A 15,852-nucleotide genomic window follows, 5' to 3' on the forward strand; every position below is an offset into this window, starting at 1 on the left:
TGCATCGGCTGTCTGTGTCCTTGGGGGCTGCACTGGTCGACGTTGGGCACAACATGGAAGTTGTGGGGAGGGCATGGGGATATCCACAAAGAGTCAACTGCAGGTTTAAAATTATATGGGTTTTGTATAATGACACATCCACCACCACCACAGCAGTAGCAGCGACAGTTGATGTTACCAAGGATTTGGACCAGGCACACAACACTATGTGCATATGGGAATTAGCTCATTTAAGTGTCAGAGGGAAATGGAAGTTTGGAGACAGATGTTCATGGGTGAAATAAGCGGAGACTGACTTATTGAATATGAGAAACCTGGAGGATTATGCCTGGTAGGAAAGAGTCAGAAACATTTGGCTAATGATGGTGATAATTGTGATCATAATAAGTACTGACTGTGATATGAGCAACTGCAAAGGCCATTATAATAATCTGAAGTACAGTGTTATGACAAGACTGTTTCTGTGGGTTCTTGTATTTCAGTAGCATAACAGTTTATTTAGAATTATGTTCAGGAAATAGATAATCAGGTAAACTGAAAACTGTGGTAGTGTCTCCAGCTGCCTCTAATAGATTTTTCCACCGAATTGTAGGTACTTGTCTCTGACAAGTACTGACAGGTTACAAGGGGAAAAAAGATAAAATAGTGTGATATTTAATACACTTAGTCTGCCCAGCAGAGAATTGTGACCCTAAGACTAGCAGGTACCCAACAATCTCAACAGAGAGCTATATTTCCTCCTAGAGGAAGCAGTGGTAGAGAACGTAACCAAAACATTTCATTCCATTATTTACCCAGCCTGGAGATTGGTGGAGAATCCTGTGAAACACAAATGGGGGATTGGACATTCTGTCTACACTCAAGAGGCAGAGTTACAGATAGACATTCCATACTTTTCAAAATAAAGAAATTGAGCTGAGCTTTTCAAAATAAAGAAATGTTGGATACAATTTCCCTTAAAAATTTTTATTTCCCCAATGGAAAAAATATCTTTATTTAAAATAATTTTAAAATTTTATACAGCATTCACAGTCATTATAAAGATAACAGAAAAGTATAACAAAAATGTTCAGCTGAGATGCTATCAAATAACCATCTTTCTATATATTTCTATATGCATACATGCACACACACGTGCACACACACACATATCCCTGAGATAACACATTTGCTACGTAAACACACATCTTTCTACATTATTGCTTTCAATGACTGCATAATAATTATGGTGGAATGTCTTCATGATGACAATAAATGAAATACCAAATCAAAGTACTCTTATTGGAATCAGCTCTCGGAATTGTTAGCGTGTATGTGTGTGTTTTTGTTCTGTGACATTGTTAGGAAATGCTCATATCTTTGCTTTAAGAAAAGGTGAGATGCTAAGTAAATTGGCATCTGGGATAGACTACTGCAAGATTCTGGAGTTGATGCTGCAAGATGTGTAAACAAAACCCTTAAAGGGGTGGGTGGAAGGCAGGGCTCAAAGCTTGGAAATGTTCACTAAACCTGGAGCTCCTACCCTGCCGTCAGCCACTTTGCTGATACTGCCCTCTGGTGGTGGATTATTGATGGACGCCCTTCTCAAGTTGTTTGTTTTTAAGATTTATTTATGCATACAAGAGCTGTGGTACAGGCCAGAGGTGCGGGAGGTGAGAGGATTCACCGGAGACAGAGTGGGGAACAGAACAGGCAGACTGACTGAAATACACTGCTGAGGGGAGCAGCGGGCAAGACAGGAGAGGTCTGCTGCACGATGTGGGTTTCTCTCTGGCCAGCCCGGATCGAACTAGTGCTGCAGAGACTGCGGATTGCTTTATAGTGCGGTGCTTAACTGGTTGCGCCACCAGGGAGGCCCCTCCTTCTCAAGTTTTAACATGGGTAACCCTGACGACAGAGCTTCAAGTGAGATGACATGATGGGAATATTTTTGCCTTGGATTAACTTTATTTTGGTTATCTAGTTGGGTTTTATTTTGGTTATCTCGTTGGTTTTTTTTTTTTTTTTTTTTTAAAAGACATGATTTGAGATAATGGACCTCTCTTGAGATAAGTTCTGCAGGAGAGGAAACAGGAACACATGGTGATGGGCCATGGCAAATGACTTTGGGCTCAGTCAGCTCAGCCTGTCTCCAAAGGACTCCCAAATACTAAGACATCTCGTCTTGGCTATCTTTGGAGAAAGATTTTCTGCCTTTGGAAGTGTGTGTGCCAAGGAATTTCACTGAATGGGAACCATAGATTTTCTGACCCCTTTTGTAGGGGAGAATTACTCTGGCTCAAAGTATTCATTACTTATTCCTCTCCTAAAGATTTGCTTATAAAATTTTTATCCTGTCTAATCTTACACATGATCTTCAGATGGTATTATTTAACTAGGTTTATATACTATTATTTGTGGTTAGGATTTGCTAAGGAATTTGTTAACATTTAAGTTTCTTTATGCAGTTTTTCTCATGACAGTTACTCTTTTGATATTTAGTTTTAAAGAGCTCTGGTGATGGATACTGATTTATCTGAAAGCATGTTCTCGATAATTACCCTGTAGAACCTTGTTGGTAAACCTGGTCTGCTCCTGAAGATTCATCCCAAGAAACTTTGCCCACAAGCCTTGCCTATCTATGTGGATATAATTTCTCTTGATTTTGAAATTTGCTTAGTTTTATCATTGAGTCAGCAAACCATTCTTCAGCATCTGCCTCTTTTGAGGTGTTTTGTTTTTTTTTTTTCCTGAATACCTTAATCCTTGAATATTTTTTCTGATGAATTTTCTGAACATCTCCTGTTCTGGTGAAATTTCTCTTTTGAAGGTCATTTTCTTAATAATTATGTTCTAAAGGTAGCACTGGAAATACTTCATCTGGATCAAAATTTGGAAGGAATTTCCCTTTGGATTTCTCTGTCAAATGCTCTTCAAAAATCAGTTGTTGAATAAAGAAATCCCATGAATAAAATTAGTCATAAAATAATTAGTCTGGGAAGGTTACTTAGAGTCATGAGACCCTTGAATAAAAATAATTAAGACAAGGCTCATTCATATACACATATATATATGCATGCATATATATACACATGTATGTGTACACACAAATGTGCGTATAATTTTAAGAAAAATGATTGGGGCACATTTCCTCAAGTGACATCAATGGATATCTTATTAATGAACTAAAGTGAACTGGGATCCAATTCCCCAAGTATCTCCTTTAGGGGGAATTCAATCTAGAATTGGATCTAGAAAAGAGGTTGACCAAGACATGAATCCTTACAAATCTTTTCAGGAGCATTTGAACCAAACTGACAGAGAAATCCAGATTTTATGCACTAATTGTGACAATAATGAATATTGAAGAATTTTTCTCTGGCTAACTTTTCTCATAAGCATTGTTTTCTATAGGTTAGAATTCATGGGTGTTTTTCCTTGGCCTGCATTATTCATGCAGAATGTATCTCCCCTGGTAATAATTCTTGCAAAGTCTCTCCTCAGCTAGTTGTATCCACAGAATTATGTTTCTTCAGACAAACGATCTGGTGTATTTCATGCTGGCAATTATAGTCTTGGGTTGTGTTCCCAATGGTGACTTTTGGGGGGAGAGTGGAGAAGGGAATAATTGCTGTCTGGCTGAAAATACCATCGGTTACAATTTTAGGGTTAATGATTGCCCATCAGTTTCTTCTTTCTTGGCACTCTGGTGGAGCAATTTTTGCCCAAAAGGCCCCAAATAGTGTTTCTCCTGATGTTTTTGTTTATTCCTTTTCACTTTGGCTAAACTCATCAATGAGTGGAGATTTTCATACAATGATATCTTTGGATCTTGTCATTTTATTCCTGGAGGTCATCCTTTCTGACAACAGCAACTGAAGAAACTATTCTAGTTATTTATTTGGATCAGGTATCTTTTGCCCCTGACTTGAGAAGACAGCAGACCCAAGAAATCCCATCGAGTGCCAGCAGGACTCATAACCATGCTTCCAGAGGCCTGCCTTACTGGAACTCTCCTCCATCTGTGACATTTGGAGCTGCTTTTTTTTAAAAAGACATCAGAAGTTTCTTTTTGACGACTAGAACTTGAATATGAAAGTAGAAAGACCCAGGGTCTTTCCTCTACTGCTATTAGACAAGCAAAATGACTCAGCTGCAAGCCATCCTGGAGGAACTATTGGCTCAAACATTGAACTGCCTTCATATGAATTGCAAATTTTAACCCTGTCAGGAGAATCACTCACCAGTTTTTCTTTGCTGACAAGCACCTTCTTATAACCACATCTTTAGTTGATTTAAGTCCTTTTGTTCCCATATTCTGAAATTATCTTGTGATATCACAGCTTTCTTATATATTCCCCCCAAGTCATTCTTTTTATTCACTTTCTAAAGATAGAAAAGGGGGATTTATTTCCCCACAGGACATTATTCAACCTTTTGAAAAATATTTATAATCTACATAAAAATATGGTAATATCACTCAGTACGTATTATTCAAAAGAATGATTGCACTAGAAGATACTGCTCTATCACTGGGAAAAACTTTAATTTATGGACTTATCGTTTATAGGGTCTCTAAAGGATCTAACATGAATTTGAAATATCCTGCTTGGGATTGTAAATGATTAGTGTGTCTATTAATTTTGGCTTATCATAAAGACAATAAAATATGCATGACTGAACTTAAATGCTTCTGGATAACGATGAGCATCTGAAAGCTCTTTGAAGATTTCATTTCATCTAAGAGGTAAGAAAAAGACTTTAATTGACTTGAAGCAAAATGTCCGTGGGCAGGGGAATTGGACTTCCCTCATTAGAAAGCGCTAGACAGCACACCCTGGCTGCCAAGTAGGTGGGCTCCTGACAGACAGACCCAAGTGCCAGTTTCTAACTGTTTAAGCTTGGATCAGTCATTAGCCTCTGAACCTTGGTTCCTCATCAATAGAATCTGGTGGGTCATAGTAAGTGATGGAGGTTAATGTAAGAGGGTGGTCCCCAGGAAAAGGGGAGGTTCCAGGTCCCTGATCACACCCTAGGAAGGGTGGAGCTGAGGAGGGAAGAGAAGAAGCTGGAGAGGAGACTGGAGAAGGAAGGAGGCAGGATGGAGAGCCAGAAGGAGACCTGGAGGAGGCACATGGAGCAGAGAGACATGTGAAGAAGCTGCGCTTGCCTTTTGGTCCTGGACTGGTTGAAACAGATGTGGGTGAGAGACACGTTGGTGAGGTTAACAATGGAAGCTTTTATCTTGATTTTGATTTTGCTCTTTTCCTTTCCGACTTGTCTGGCTGTTTCTGACCCTTTTCTATGGGTCCCCATGGGAAGGTGCCTTAAGACTTATGGCAGGCTTTCAGGCATCAGTGGCTCTGCTTTAGGCCAGCCCTGTTTGGCTGGGCATTTCCTACAAGGGGATGTGTAACTTCGGGTGCTTGATTTGAAAACCATCTTCTCTTTTTGTTGTTGCACACTAATTGTGTAAAAGTTCCTTTCCAAGAAAGGTCTTATATGTTTTGTCTTGATGCGGCAGATGGCAGAACTTATTTAGAACAGGCAGGTTTGAGGGTTCTGGGGTACTCCTCTTCCTGCTCTGTAACGTTAAGAGTAAAGAATTTAGGACAGAGGCAACCAAGACCAGAAGCTGTAGGTGGGGGTAGAAATGATAAAATGTTATTAAACCAGCTACAGAAATGAAAAAAATCTGCTCTAGCAAGTATCATACTGCTACCGAAAAGTATCCCGAGGCACAGACCAAAAGTGGAGATATGGAAATTGAGGCCATTGGAGAGAATCACTGATCTTTACAAATCAACCTAGTCACACCCTAGAAGTAATTAATTTAATAATAGATAACCACTCCACGATGAAATGAACCTTCCCCCAAACACACCTTCTCTTTACAATTTCTGCACTGGCAAAAGGCAGCTCTCCTGCCCACATGTGACTGTGCAGGTGTTTCTTTTTATAAACCTTTTACCTTTGCAAAACATCAGTGGCAGTTCTTCCTGCCTGCATGTGTCTGTGCAAGAGTCTTCTCCTTTCGTTTTTTTAGTATAATAAAACTGCCCTGTTGGATATAGTCAAAAGTCTTTGCCTCATGGGGAAACTGTGTGCTAAACAGGGAACTCTGGTGAAACTTTTCTCAGAGGTAACTCAAGGACCTCACCTCTTCAAACTGTTATAGGGCAGCCCCGATACAAAACGGGGTGCCTGGCTGTGGGTCCTCACCCGCCGCTTAAAAGGACTTATCAATGCTCTACTGCAGGCACACACGAAAGGTTAATAAAAGGTTTATTTACAAGGGAAGGGGAAATGAGGAAATGTCCAACTCAGGGAGAAAAGTGGGAGACAAAGTTTTAAATGCGTCCTACCTGATCCGCCGATCTGGAATCCCAAATGGCGCTCTGAGAGCTGGCCGCGAGCCAGGAGGCGTGAAGCCAGGAGGAGAGAGACAGAGAGAGAGACCCCAAGGCCCACATGTCCGGTTTTCATACCAAACCTGGCTGCTTAACTCCACCCTCAGGTCCCAGCCACCTTCCCTTTGGTGGTGACGGGATTTGTCTTTCCCAATGTCCTGATGGCTTTGGTCTGGAGTGGGGGTGGAGTCCACAAAGCCTGTATGGGATTAGCGCAGGACATCCTTTCCCCCTATCAAAACCAACATCAATAAGGACCTTAAATGTTTCAGTGACTGAGAAGGGAAGCCACTCATTACACATTATCTGACATGTGTATTACCAATTTCATCCTGGCTTTATTTTTTTTTAAGATTTATTTATGCATACAAGAACTGGGGTATAGGCCAGAGGTCCGGGGGGTGAGAGGATTCACCAGAGACAGAGTGGGGAACAGAACAGGCAAATTGACTGAAATACACTGCTGAGGGGAGCAGCGGGCTAGTCTGGAGAGGTCTGCTGCACCATGCGGGTAGTTTCCTGGCAGGGGAATGAACTCGTGCTGCAGTGACTGTGGATAGCTTCATAGGTTGAGTCTTAACCCCTTGTGCCACTAGGGAGGCCCCTTGGCTTTATTGTTGAGAATAGACTAGAGAAAGTCAAGGGTTCAGCTACCAGGTTATTGAACTAATCAAAGCAAAATATGATTATGACTTGGGCATTCAAGTCGTTGAAATCTGACTTCATTTTCAATGAAAGTCAACATGTTGGAGGGAAAGGATGTCCTTGCCCTGTAACAAACACACCAGATGTGGAGTGATTAAAAAAAGAAAGAGTGGAGTCAAGGATGATACACAGTGTTAGTGTTATAGGACAGGGAGAGGGGCAGCCCAAATCCCGCAAACCTGCCTATTCTAAATGGGTTCTGCCATCCGCCGCATCAACACAAAACATATGACTTTAATGGGAAGGAACTTTAATAAAACTAGGAAACAATACAGGAAAGGCAAAGAATCTAGTTTCTAAATGAAGCACCCAAAGTTACCCGTCCCCTCGTGGGTAAAAGTCCATCCAAATGGGATTGGCCCAGAGCAAGGCCCCAAAGCCTGCCCCAAGTCTAAAGCATCTTCCAGTGGGGACCCACAAAAAAGGGCCAGAAACAACCAGACAAACCCGGAAGGAAAAGAGCAAAATCAACATCAAGATAAAAGCTGCCATTGTCACCTCTCCACGGGTCTCACCCACATCTGTGTCACCCAGTCCACGACCAAAAGACAAGCACAGTTTCTTCACGTGTCTCTAGGCTCCATGCGCCTCCTCCAGGTCTCCTGGCTCCATCCTGCTTCCTTCCTCAGTCTCTTCTGCAGCTTCTCCTCTTCCTGCTCACCTCCACCCTCCCTTGGGTGGGGCAGGGAACCTCCCCCCTTCCTGGGGACCACCCTGTTACAATAAGAGAGTGGATGTTCGTGGGTTCGGGTGTGTACACCAGTTGAAGAATAACGGCCACCACACCAAACGTGAGAACAGGCAGGTGTGGATTTATTGAAACAAGAGGAAAGAACTCCTGACAGCAGGAGGGGGCCCAAGGGGGGATGCCTGTTTACTCCAGCCCTGCCTGTGAATATACACTGTCGGACTCCTGACGACCAATGTGCCCGACTATTGATTAAGCACTAGGTGGACAGGAAGTTTCATAGTGGTTGTTTTTCTGTTTCCTAATTATCCTGTAACCAGATCTTACTCTAGTTGGTGGCTAGCTCTGCCACATTTCAGTAAAACAGTTTTGTTCCTTCTGATCCTATATTGTTTAAAATCACTGTCCGGTGTCTCAGCCTTTCCTGTTCCTCAAGTTCTCCTGGTCTCAGTTCCTCTCAAGACCAAGTGTTTGGACCTGCCCAAACAGGAGAATGGAGGGAAACTGATTCAGGGAGCACATCAGGGATCTACTTGGGTAAGTTAAGTTTGCGATGTCCACTGGGAATTTAGATAGAGATGTCAAGCAGGTAGTCAAGTCCAAGGGAATCTTGATTAAACACAGAAATCTACTCAAGCTGTCAGCATCTAGCTGATATTTGAATGTTGATAGATAATAATTGAAAACAATTTCAAAGCCTTGAGTTTGTCACCGAGCTCTTTAAAATCCCAGTTTTATTAGTGACCACATGTACTCTAGAGCATGTGTAAACACTCAAAGGGGTCTGACTGCAAGTTCAGCTAAAACTAAGACAGGACCATCCGTGATGTGTTTTTACTGTTTAATCTCCAAAAATTCTCAAACACTTATTTTTTAGAAATCCTTATCTTGAGTTTATTTTTGCCTGTGACTAGTTCAAATTTTCACATGATTAAGAGGTTTTCATGGCTATCAGAACAGGACTTGTGCTGCAGAGTCCCTGCAGACACCTCCTCCTAAAGTCCCTCAGTTCTTGGTTTAATCCATACATACTTATCATCTTCAAGTACGAGCTCTCTGCCTGGCCATTTTATCAGCTTGCAGCTTTGCTTACAACGCCACTGCTTACAAGCACCACTGGGAACACCACTTTCTGACAACCTAAGGAGGAGATTTGGAGCTAGGATGCATTTTGTGAGCAATTTCATGTAGAAAATCCTGGTAATTTATTTTTTCTGGAGTTTGGACATTGTAGTTAGTCTGGCTGAATGACTGAAAAAGAAATTTCTTGCGGCTCTCCTGGACTCATAATAGAAGTACTTGGCAGGGATTCCTGCTCTATCGCCTCTTTCTTCAGGGCTTTTGCGTTCTCCTGCATGGATTTGGTCTGCTCTGTGGAACTAGCTACAGATGTCAGTGGCTAAATAGAAAACAAAAAAAGTTGGGCCTCCCCGGTGGCGCAGAGGTTGAGCGCTGGGTTGCGAAGCTGTCCGTCAGCCTCTGCAGCGCCGGTTCGATCCCCGGCTGCTCCCCGGCCACCGGAGGAGGGTCCCACATGGTGCGCAGACCTCTCCTGCCACCCGCTGCTCCCCTCAGCAGTGTACTTCGGTCCTTCTGCCTGCTCTGCTTACCGCTTTGGCTCTGGTGAATTCTCTCACCCTCCTACGCTTCTGACTGTACCCAGTGCTTGCATGAATGTATGTATAAATCAATCAATCAATCAATCAATAAATCTTTAAAAAAAAAAATGCCGGAGAGGAGAGGGAGGAGGAGAAAGAAGTAAAAAAAAAAAAAAAGAAAACAAAAAAAGTTATTGGTAGAGAGTAAATCATACTCAGTTTGGCAAGAACAGAATATTTTCATTTCATGCCTAAGCCTAGGAACAAAACCTAATAGCCTTGCATTAGTAAAAAGCAAAACTTGATAGGACCCAGATGACCCATCAGTATTTTAATAACTGTCTGCCAGAATAAAACTCAGCACTTTTTAAAGGAAAACGGTAGAATTTAGACTTGCTCTGAAATGTGTCATCTATAATATTCAGCATATAAATAAGATTAGATTTGTGAAAAAGTAGGAAAATGTGAACCATCATTAAGAGAAAAAGTATTTTTCTCTTAGAAACAGACCCCCACAAATGAAGAAAATAGAATTGGCAGACAAGGAATTAAAACATTTATTATAAATAGTTTCACAAATTTAAAGGAGAGAAATGGACACGCTACCCCCATCTTAGCCCAGAGGTCCTGTAACAGGGTGGTCCCCAGGAAAGGGGGAGGTTCCCTGCCCCACCCAAGGGAGGGTGGATCTGAGCAGGAAGAAGATTCCCAGGATCAATTCTGACTCAAATGCCACTTCCTGTGTCCATCTTTTCTTGATTCCTGTAATTGGATATGACCTCTACCACACATATTGCTCTGTTTCTATTCCTTCTTGAATACATGTACTGGAACATTCGTATTCAATCTGGGATACTCAAAAGACTTTCCAAGTTGTACGCAAGCAATGATGGTTTTAAGATATTAAGAAAAATCTCACAATGCTCTAAGCATGTGCATATAAACCCATTGGCTAAATCAGCAGGTCTGCTGAAACCTTACATGCAGCCCATCCTGGGCCTGTTTGAAACCGGTTTTTAGAATAGAATGACAAAAAATCTGAAGGTAACCAATAGACAGGGATAGTTTGCAAGCCACCTTGAGCTAACAAGAAACCAGAACTGAGATTCTTATCTTATTTGATGTATCTCTACCTTTGTGCCCTTTATCTAGCTCTCTCAATTTATACTAGGAGAGTAACTTCTGTTTGAATAATGCAGCCCTCCTTTACCAGGAAGGGACATCACTGTTGGGTTCTCTTTATTTCCTTCTAACAAAAAGAATTGATTTCCATAACCACAACTTGCACATGAACATTTCCCTAAAAACTGAGGAATTGTACATAGCCCAGCCTTGTGTTGGTTCTCATTCCTCATCTTCCCTTACAACCGCCTTTGTTTCACACTTGGCAAAAGAAGAGCCTACTTTTCTTTAACTAAATCTTGCTAAAGAATACTGCTATAGGGCCTCCCTGGTAGCGCAAGGGGTTAAGACGCAGCATTATGCAGCAATCCACAGCCACTGCAACACGAGTTCAATCCCCACCCAGGGAGGTGACCCACATGGCACAGCAGACCTCTCCTGTCTCACTCACCGCTCCCCTCAGCAGTGTATTTCAGTAGATCTGCCTGTTCTGCTCCCCACTCTGTCTCTGGTAAATCCTTTCAACCCTCGCATCTCTGGCCTGTACCCTAACTCTTGTAGGCATAAATAAAAAATAAATCTTTTTAAAAAAATACTGCTATAGGATAATAAACCTGAGCACTACACAAAAGTACAATTCAAAATATTCATGTGAGCAATTTTTATTTAATAAAGGCATCATAAAACCAAGGTAGAGTTGTGGAAGTCCTTCTCTGCCTTCTATATTTCTATTTCTATTAACAGTGAAGCTTGTGTCAGAAGAGCATTAGTATGGGCAGTAAGGTCATGGTAACTTTTGCTTACTGATACCACCTCTATCATCTCTCAGCTGTTGGAAGAATGAATTATTTCTGAGAGAGAGTTCCTTTAGACTATAGTCTAACAATAGTATGAAACTATTGTCATTTCAATTTATTAATAAAACATCTGGACTAAAAAAATATGTCTATCAATGTTCGAGAAGAAAGCTGAGCATGTTAGTATAAATATAAATAAGCCTAATATTTTCATGTCTTCATCAAAGTTGACTTTGGAAATTAGCAAAAGCTAGGGAATTGTACAAGGCTGCATTAAAGATTTTAACACACAAGATATAGTGATCGTAAAAATGATGTCAGATATCAAAGCAAGTAAATCAATCTCCTATCCAGGTATCTTGTACTTTCTAGAAAATGAAAAATGGCACAAGAAGTTTTCAAGAAGACAGTGGCAAAAATTCTTGGAGATAAAAGACATACTTGTTAGACTAATAAACACACAGTTGTTTTCAACTATTTGAAGTTAATAATTTATGACCACTATTATAGCTTCACAGAGGTGGCATCTGTGGCTTGATACATAAACTAATAACATCTAGTGAAGAAAATACTTAAGCAAATAGTATACACTTGCAGTGTACACTTGAACATGGTTACTAGTAACCATGTTTGATCTTTTTCAAAATACATTTTGAAAATGACTCAAAGGATTTTATTTGAAAATATTTTTGCTCCCAGTGACATATTTCATTTTTTTAAAATCTGATTTTAAAACCAGTAACATTGGGGTATTTCTTGAAATCTGAAATGGAATCACCTTTGAACATTTTCTTTTTTCGTTGGCAACTATATTGTTGACAAGAATTGTCAGTAAGATTGATTTACATATAAACATATGAATATGGAAGAAAAGGTAGTCAAATGGGAGTGTTAAGTGCTCTGCACCCAGGCTAGCTGACTTGGTTTTTCCTGGGGCCATCACTGAGATGTGTGTGCCCAATGCTGTGTTCCTCCTCCTACCTTGTGACACTGTTCATCTCTCTGTTGAATCTGATGCTCTTCTTGCTTCAGTATTTCTGTTGCTTCAGTTTCCTTGAGGCTATTATCTTGCTCCTCCTTCAGCTGGATCTGCTCTTTCTTATTCTGGGGTGATGTGACAGAGTCAAGTCAGATCAGCCCCGCGGAGGCATGCACAGAGACCCCTTCACTCCCCCTGCACACCTTACAGACCTCAGGTCCCAGGCCTTCAAACTCCTGAGTTTACTCCTATAACTAGTGTTACCTTGCTAGTATATCCAAACCCACTAACTCACAGCTTTTCTGGGTTGGTTTCACTCTTTCTGTCCCCAGACTCCCAACACTTCTGGAATATCTGGGCCTAAGTGCATTTCACAAGTTGGATAAAATAAGAAATTCCCCAAGCCAACTCTGGAATTGTGCTTTGGATTTCAAGTTACCTTGGGAAAGATAAAAGGCTTCCCCAAGCCAATCCAATGTGTACACACACCTCTTCTTTTGCTTTAGAAGTTTTCCTGTAATGATAAAGCCAGTAAGCCAGGTACTCTATGGGGTCACTTGGCCGAACTTTTGCCACCTCCTCCAGTGCCTGGGTCAGGCTATTTCCAAAGCACCTCTTCAGGTATTCAGTGTCCATTCTTATGGACCTGGGAAGCACCAAAAGAGAGTCACACTATTTTACAAACCTAATTTGATTTAAAAAATAAACACATACTAACCAACGGATTCATTTCAGGACAAATATGAGCTGTTTCTGGATCCTAATCTTCTCAATAGAAACAGAACCAATCAATACAGAATTACCGGTAGCACTAACATTCAAATGGGCTTTTTTCCCTAAAACTCGCCTGCTTTCCTAGGTTAGATAATAAATCCTGGAGATCATCAGCCCTGAGAGAAGTTGATAGTGGCTATTGCAGTGGCTTCCACTTACTCATACAGTTCTACCCTTGAGTAGGCAGGAAATAACCAAGTAGGCAGGAGATGCCAAGAGGAGCTGTGAGCAGTCAGCGACTGTACCATTGTGACAGTGGAAGTTACAGTCATCTATGACAGATTAGCAGGCTAATTTATTTCACAGTGGACTACTGAGAAGCCCTGGGAAGGAAAGGGATGGAAAATGCTGGGCACTGTAGCTCCTGGTCAGGGACTTGCAGCCCTTAACACAACATTCCACTCTACTGTTGAAGCAAGCAACCATTTCAGGTTGAGTTGATACCCTTCAAATTATTAGTAATCAGATTTCAGCCTGAGGTAGACCACAAATTAGGAGTGGCAGTGTGGTGTTGTATGAGCGCAGACTCCAGGATCAGACAGACCGAGTTCCAGTGCTGCTTTTGCCATTTATCAGCTGTGTGATCTTCAACAAGTCATCCAGTCTCGCTGAGTCTCAGCTTTCTCATCTGTTGAACAGAATAACAAAGACATGTGCCTTGCAATTGTGAGGATTAAAAAAGATAATACATACATGTAAAGTCTTAACCAGGCATATGGTTTATTAAATATTAACTTTAACAGTTTGTGACAGGAAATGGTCTCTTACCTGGCCTATTTTTGACCAACTCTATTCCTGAAGTTTATATATTTTAACTCCAAAAGAGCTAATAATAAAGGCTTAAATCCAGCCCTGGGGGCATTTTTTTTCTGGAGGCATTTTTCAGTTTAAGGAAGGAAAGATAGGTAGATAGATATGGGTATAGAAGAAAAATTCTCATCCCTTTGTATTGCAAAGGCTTATAGTAAAAACACCTCAGTAACAATAAGCACACTGAACATTCAGCCTTGGTTTGAAATACCCTTCACCACTTAAAGGAAATCATTGTTCCATGGGAAAATGGCTAATTCCAAGGAAAAGGGAAAGTCCAAGTAAGCCAAGAACATTTTGTTATCCCAGAAAGTTAAAAGATGCTAAAAAAATAAAATGGTTGGGAAACAAGACTCAGCTTGAAGTCACTGCTAATATCCAATCTAGGACAATTTGTCCAACACAATAAGTGATTGTAATGAGTTATAACTAATTGAATAAAATAAGGATCTATGAGTCAGATAATAGTAAATAAGTGAGTGTGAATGGAGGCAAGTAGAATCTGGAAGGAATAATAAAGCTTCAAAAAAAATCACTATTTTAAACTCATTGCTTCCTGAAAAAAAAAAATCACTATTTTGTAATCATCATAGTGTAACTGAAACAATTTGTGCTAAAATTATATGACTATTTGATAAGAAGTACAGTATTTATGTATTTTCAAAGTGTCCCTCCACAGATTATATATCAATTCCAAAGGGAAATATAGAAACTTGAAGAGGTGAAACCTGGTTCAAATAACTAACCAAGTCATCAAAGTCAACATCACCAATAAAGGGGCAATGTGACATGTGTCCCCTGATGTGAGGCTTAGATTAGTGGGGGCTAATACAGTTGTGTGGATTCCTACCCAAAATGCAAAACTTGAATCTAATTGAGGAAACAAGCAAACAAAACCACACTAAGAGACAGTTTGTAACTGTTCCTGAAAGACTGAAATCAAAGAAGCAGAACAACCACATGCAACACATGATCACATGATCCTGGATTGGATGTGTGTGTGTGTGGGGGGGGGAACCTATAAAAAACATGGCTGAGAAAACTGGATAAACAAAGTGAACTGTAGATTATATAACTGGGATATATCAGATTAAAATTTCTGTTTCAGATAGCTGAAATCTGAGTAAGGAAATGTCCTTGTTCTTATGAAACACCCAGGGTGGTAGTGCTGAATAATGAACCCCATAGGTGTGCAAGTATTAATACCTGGAACTGATAAATGTTACCTTGATAGGGAAAAGGGGACTTTGCAGAAATGATTAAGAGTTTCAATTTATAGAGATTATACTGGATTATCTAGGTAGGCACAATGTAATCATCAGGGACTTTATATGAGGGAAACAGTAAGATCTGACAGGGAAGAAGATGCGAAAAAGGAAGTAGAGGGAGCAAAGGTGATGTGATTCAGGGCTATGAGCCAAGAAATGAGAAAAGCTTGTAGAAGCTGGAAAAACCAAGGATGTGGATTCTTCTCTAAAGCCTCCTGAAGAACCCAGGGCCCTGTTGACTTTGGTTTTTGCCCTATGAAATTATTTTGGATTTCTGACTTCAAAAAGAATAAGAGAATTAAAGTCTGAGGTAGTGGTGGAGGGGGTGGGGGTGTGGTATATATCATGATACCTTCTGCTGGCCCACCTTCCATAGGTCAGCACCTACACTAGCACTGATTACCTCAGCCAGCGTCTAGTGAAGTTTCTCCTGCTCAGCACCGCTCTGCAGCACTGTTTACAATAGCTAAGCTATGGAAACAACCCAAACGCCCAAAAACAGATGACTGGATCAAGAAGTTGTGGTACATATACACAATGGAATATTACTCAGCAATAAACACATGCAATTTGCAGCAACATGGATGGAGCTGGAAGGGATCATGCTCAGCGAAATAAGTCAGAAAGAAAAGAAAAATACCAGATGGTCACACTCATAGCAGGAATTTAGAAAGCTTAAATAAGGGACCAGGAAAAAAGACTAATTATAATAAAGAAAAAAT

General features: G+C 40.7%; 1 protein-coding gene across 1 annotated transcript; it reads right to left on the reverse strand.

The window, feature by feature from the left end:
* Nucleotides 1-8,906: 8,906 nt before the first annotated feature.
* Nucleotides 8,907-12,916, reverse strand: DYDC2 (DPY30 domain containing 2). Its single transcript, XM_037497679.2, is given in 4 exon segments — nt 8,907-9,040; nt 9,042-9,181; nt 12,281-12,403; nt 12,768-12,916. Coding segments are annotated over 4 exon segments (528 nt in total). The 5' UTR covers nt 12,915-12,916; the 3' UTR covers nt 8,907-8,922.
* Between the last annotated feature and the right edge of the window lie 2,936 nt (nt 12,917-15,852).

The sequence above is a fragment of the Talpa occidentalis genome, unplaced genomic scaffold (assembly GCF_014898055.3).
Source record: "Talpa occidentalis isolate TD23 unplaced genomic scaffold, MPIMG_talOcc4v2.1 talOcc4.8, whole genome shotgun sequence".
In the NCBI taxonomy this organism is placed as follows: domain Eukaryota; kingdom Metazoa; phylum Chordata; class Mammalia; order Eulipotyphla; family Talpidae; genus Talpa; species Talpa occidentalis.